Source organism: Epinephelus moara, chromosome 20 (assembly GCF_006386435.1).
Source record: "Epinephelus moara isolate mb chromosome 20, YSFRI_EMoa_1.0, whole genome shotgun sequence".
NCBI classification, from domain to species: Eukaryota; Metazoa; Chordata; class Actinopteri; order Perciformes; family Serranidae; genus Epinephelus; species Epinephelus moara.
The window spans coordinates 43,148,108-43,154,311 of NC_065525.1; the positions used below are offsets into that span (position 1 = coordinate 43,148,108).

The window sequence follows — 6,204 nt, forward strand, 5'->3', positions numbered from 1 at the left end:
TTAAAATATTATTTTTGAGGAGGCTTTATTGTCTTCACAATTTATTGTTTCTTATCTGTGAAATTAAAGTAAATCAAAGCTTTGTTTCCACTGAGGGAAATGGTTTCAGCTTACAGAAATGAGGGAGCGTGCTGTCGGCATGCTGACTGCAGGAATGTCACCGGAGTTGTTTCCTGTGAACTGAGTACTCATGTTGCTGTTATAAGCCGTCTCCATTGTCCATCTATCCATTAACTGTAACCACTTATCCTCTTAAGGGTTGCCCGGCTACACCCAGGTCATCATGCTATTACAGGACTTTCCACCAACATGGAAGCAGTTATATTTTGGACCGCTCAGAGCACTTCGACCTGAAGTTTGAACCGTGACGACATCAGCAGGCGTGTCATATTCTACAGACAGGATGGAGAAGTCAAGTGAGAAATCGTCAGAAGAAAAGAGCGTGCAGTGGTGTCATTAATGGCTGGTCTCTGCTTGTTTTGGGTAAAAAAGTATTCTGTAATAACAGAACGAGAGTTTGCAGGATTAATGTGATACACAATTTTGCTAGTGAAATCTAGAAAAAGTTCAGTCAGGAAGACGATACTTTTCATGCTCAGGCTATAAGTTTCTTTCTCACTCTGCCATTCACTCCTCACACACATGCTCACTCACTATCTCTTGGTATCATTGTTCGGGTTTTTCAATTGAGTCATCAGCTGATTGTCAATCAACCAATAGCACAGCGACACACCTTCTCTGTCAGCCTATCATCTTACTGCTCCTTATTTTAAATATGACTCCTTCTCTGCTGTAGTTCTTTCTTGCTGCCATTGTGTGCGCCTTCCACCTCCCCATCACCACCCAGTCTTTATGGATTTATCAGCCTCACACGCCTCAGCAGTAATCAGCCACACCACCAGTGTCTGGACTCCATGGGGGGATTAATCCTGCTGCTGCTCAGATGTCACTCAAAATATCTCCCTCTGGTGTCCAAGCAAATTATCTGTTAATCTCTTCATTCATATTTTGTATCAAATATTATCTTGACTTCATTCTCCTGTCTCTCCTGATTGATCTACTTCTATTGTGCACTTCTGTTAGTTACACATCCTTGATCACAGTGGCTCCACTCAAATCTGGTGGTAATGCAGGCTGGGTTCACTATATAGCACCAAAGCTCCGAGAATCCTGAACAGAACCAGAGCTCATTTGGTGTAATAGAGACAAACAACCATTCACGTTCACATTCACACCTGCAGGCAGTTTAAAGTCACCAATAACCTATTTTTTGGACTGTGGGAGGAGGAACCCAAAGAAAACATGCAACCTATACAGAGCAGGACCTGAGCTGACCAGCGGGTTTGAACCCTGAACTCTCTGTCTGTGAGGCAACAGTGCTAACCACTTCACCGCCATGCAGCCAAGGGGGATGACATGCTACCAAGGACTCAGTCACATGGGACACATGCACCAACAGTTGAGCTAGAGGTCGCCCCATCTCCAGCGTCCCTGTGAATTTGGCAGTACACCCAACCATCCTCATGACTGCAGACCATGTATAACCACACCAGCAGCCACCCGAACAGCTGATGCAAAAACTGGTTTTCACAACCAAAGAATCTGTGCACAAACCATCAGAAACCGTCTCAGGGAAGCTCATCTGCACGCTTGTCATTCTTCTCACCATCAGTGTTGTCTGGCACTTTAGAGAGGTGTTCTCATCACAGATGTGTGACCGAGAAACGCATATCTGTAGCCTTAGTCATGTGAAATCCAAAGTCCAGAGTGTCTAATAAATGTCTTGATTTCAAGATAAAACTTCACATTTGGCCTCTTATTGTGACAATCCCAGACACACCTGTGTGGTAACGATGCTGGTTAATCAGCATCTTGATATGCCACACCTGTCAGGTGGATGGATTATCTTGGAAAAGACAAAGAGCTCACTGAGAGATGTTTAACACATTTGTGCACAAAATTTATAAGACGGCACAAAACAGAAAATATTGTGTGTGTGTGTGCACACAAGAAAAGTCTTAGATAAAAAAACCCAAAAGCTTTAATATTTTGTTCAGTGTACATCGACACAAGGCCGCTGCCAGTTGCAGTTCTGCAAACTACAACATAGTCAAACAGTAATTAATGGCAAAGTCACGCACGTAAACGTGACGGCTCTGCTTCTCCTCTGCGTGCTTGAAAAGCAGTGTTTAAGTTATGAAGTCCACCTGACATAAACAAGTCAATAAACACAATGTTAGTGTTGTATTTATGAAAAAGGTCTTAAACAGTCTGTAAGTGTCAAAACAAAGTAATAAGAAAGATGTTTTCTAGTCGGCCACTATTCTGCAAATGATCTCAGTAGAAACAGCTCCACACACAAGATGAGTTATTATTAAATCTCAGTGTTTGGGAAGATCTGAATAAAGGAGTTTTCAGCTGTGGTAAAATATGAAGGATTTTATAGAGGTCTGAGGTCAACCCTTTGCTGATAAACTGGTTTGAGCAGGAGAAAGAACAAGTTACATAATCTACTGAAACATGGAGGGAGCATCTGCAACCACAATCTGAAGGTGTTTAATGGATTTATTTTTAGTTTCTATTGAGTAGTTTAGGCTGTTGTCTATCCCCACAGCTCTCTCTGCACTGCCACATCGGATCATATTTGATCCACCTGTGGGGCAGATCACATGCCTTTCATTAACGTTGTAACCCAAGTTACGTTCAGTACGGGTGCTAAGCCCTGCTGGTGTGGGGCAGGTTTATAAAGCCGGACTCATGCAGGACTCCACAGAGAAGATTAAAAAAAAAAAAAAAAAAAAACACAAAACATCCTACCAATTTTTAAAAACCTATTTCAAATGCTTTTTTGGCCGCATGTTATTTAATGTCCAGCTGATGTTTTGCCTGTTGAAACAGGCTGGTTGTGGCTGTTGTTGTTCTTTTCTGAGTTAGCCCCCAACTGCTATTAGCGGCTTTTTAAATCTCCCACTGTGGGTCACATGCATGAAAGTCACACCCATCCTTACCATGGTCCTGTCCTGCCACATGTCATTTATACAGATCTAGTTTCAGCATCGATTTGTGCCCCAAAAACTGGGTGTATTAAAACATTATCTTTTCTGAACCATGGCCCGCCCGCAGTTGGATGGTGGGGTCAAAGGGTACAGATGATCCCAGGTTAAGGCCAATGGTGGGGGCCATGAACAGGTCTACGGTTGACACTTAATTTGGATCCAGTACAGCAATCGATTTACTGGCTGAATGATGATATATGATAAAATGAATGAAATTTTATAATTAAAACACATTTCAATGTGAAGAAGCAGCAGGTATGACAGGTCAAGCTGGTGGTGAGAAGTGAGGCAGAGTAATGTTAGCAAATAAAACCTGCTGTAACGGCTCAGTTTTAAAGCTACAGTGAGGTAAAGCTACAGGTATTAAACTAGAGGACCTGAGGCATCCAGTGGTGTGAACCATGTTAAGAGACCTTGTCAGAAAGGGGGCCAAATAACATGCGAGGGAAAAAGGAACATTGCCTTTTTTCAAATTATTTTTCTGCATACTGAGTTCTCTAAACAGTCCTGCAATTGCATAAATTGGGTGTAACTGGGAAACTGAGAGCTGAAAGCCATGTAGTCTTTACACTATTTCAGTTCTGCACACAATCTGACCAATATTTGATTGAAGTGGTATTTTTATAGTCATGATTTGGTCTTCTGATTTAACACTTCCCAGTAATTTCTTCATTCATTCATTGGAGGGCATCAAAATACATGCGGAAATATGATTTATTGGATTATGAATGCAGGAAGTATAAAATATTACATAGTGATATGTACAGTGATTCAATCCCCCACCCATGGGTGTGGATGAAGTGCCCACTTTGGAAAATGTTGTCCACCTGTCTATATATCCTTAAAGCTGGCCTGCCTAAACCCAACCACATGTTAAGCCACAGCGTTGTTGAAATGTATCCACTACATGATAATGTACAAATATAACATATATTTGGTTTGCAGACATGTACAACACCACCATTATTTCTGGTGACTGGGCTGCACAAGCAGCCGTCTCCAGGGCTCAAAAACTAAACTAAAGGTGCTGTCAGCTCTAGAGTGGTCTCCTCTGGTCTGAATCAGGGACTCATGTTGTTCCAAAGTTGTATAATTGCCTAGAGTTGGTTCGTGTTCTCACGGCAGCATTTACAAGAGGACCAGATCAAATGCCTTGTGTGAGAAAGCTGCTCTTGATTGGTCAGAATTTCCATTTGGGAAAAATCCAGGAAGTAAAGCAAACGTTGAAGAAGAGTACACTTGCAAGATAAATGTGACACTTTCTAATGTCACAATGGAGGGACAACTACGCAGGTTGATTTTAGCGCTGCTCATCGTGGACTATATTGCTGTCATTGTTCATTTTAGTCAAACCATACAGTTTGAAAACGAGGCGCGGCTCCAACTAGAAAACAATGTTTTGATGCATTGGATGTGCTGAATGTGCATATTAAGGCAGTACAGGAGGAGGTGCACATTAATAATCCTAAAACCAACCGCATCAGAGTTCCTTTGGAACCGGACTGAGACCACCTCTTCAAGAAGGTCTCAGTCTGGTTGTTTTGGTGCACACCTGAGTGTGATTGCTGTGTTCACACCTGCCCAAACGCACTGCACTGAGGGGGCAAACGAACTTGAGTTTGATTGAACTGAACCAAACGGGGCAGGTGTGAAAGCGCCCTGATGCTTAAGTGCCAAAAACTGCAATTCCTCTGACGGCCACTACAGGCTGGCTCCAAGACCAAGTCAGTCTCCACAGAACCCCAAATTAAAAAGCCCAACTTTACTTCATAGCAGAAATAAACATGTTTACAGTTTAGTACAAAAAACAGTTTTGGTCTCATGACCGTACAGGAGGTGGATTTTTATATAACTCACCTGTTACATTTTATGAAGGCTTAAAGTTACACATAGTTAAGGGCGGTGCTGCTTTGAGTGACAGACTGCCTACGTCATTTCTTGTTACAGTCTACGGTTACAGTCGATACCCTGAATAATTACAGTCCTAAACTGAGTGTCAGTGCTTCTTGTAAATGTCTCCACCCTTCAGCTCTCTGGCCTCCACACACAAACTGTCCACTGCACAGTTTAATGTCAAACAACGTCCTGTTTCAGTCACCTGAACTCATCCTCCGATTGTATTCCACATGTACATTATCTATCTAAATTCACACAGAGTAGTGCGTAGTTAGATCTGGACTGTCTGTATCACACTCTGTTGTTAGCGTCTCTAAGGTGACACCTGCAGTCACAGATAAAACAAAGGAGCCTCAGGTGAACCAGCAGATTTCAGTACTCACTGTCCTGGGCATCAGTGGACATTTGAAGCAGAATCAGAAGGAGAAAGCTGAAGGACGTCCTCACGGTGAAGTGTGTCTGAATCCCGTCCATGTCTCCGTCTGTCCTGACAGAACTGAGCCTCCTCTGTCTCTGTCCTCGGCTTATCTGCTCGGCTTTATGACCGCAGTGGACTTTTCCCTGTCATAAAAACATAACACACGTCTGTTTGCTGGGAAGTCAAATAAAATCTTTTTTTGACAAATTGTGTTTTATTTGGTCGGTTTGACTCGTGGCACATCGAGGTTTAATGTTTACATGTACACAGAAGTAGAAAAAAATAATGGTAGCTTTAATTAAGTTGTCTTTTAATTAATGTCTTCATTTATAAATGTCCTCTGTAATCTCTCCGCCTTTATCAAGAGATCGTGTGTCCTAGTTTCCATTTATGGTTGAATGAAACAATGATGAAACAAACATTACACATCAATACAGAAAAAACAGACATCATGGATGTATTAAATGTAAGTTTGACTTCCATGGTTTTAACTATCCAAAATTCAGATATCCAAACAGCTGTTGTTACTCCTACTAGAACTGCTTTAAAATAACCAAAATGTTGACTTGCTCCTCTCAAACTATGACGTGTGGTGACACTGTGACCTCTCAGTGATGGAAGAAGTGTTCAGACCCTTCACTTAAAGGGATAGTGCACCCAAAAATGAAAATTCAGCCATTATCTACTCACCCATATGCCGAGGGAGGCTCAGGTGAAGTTTTAGAGTCCTCACATCACTTGCAGAGATCCAAGGGGAGAGGAGGTAGCAACACAACTCCACCTAATGGAGGCTGACGGCGCCCCAGATTCAAACGTCCAAGAACACATAATTGA

The 6,204-nt window shown here is 42.2% G+C and overlaps 1 protein-coding gene across 2 annotated transcripts in view; it reads right to left on the bottom strand.

Moving 5' to 3' along the window:
- cdhr5b (cadherin-related family member 5b) overlaps positions 1–5,452 on the bottom strand; it is a 27,021-nt gene extending 21,569 nt beyond the window's left edge. For both annotated transcript variants that reach the window (XM_050072859.1, XM_050072858.1), the window contains exon 1: positions 5,336–5,452. In XM_050072859.1, coding sequence (XP_049928816.1) covers positions 5,336–5,426 — 91 coding nt within the window. In that variant the 5' untranslated portion in view covers positions 5,427–5,452. The remainder of the gene's footprint in view (positions 1–5,335) is intronic.
- Positions 5,453–6,204: the final 752 nt, after the last annotated feature.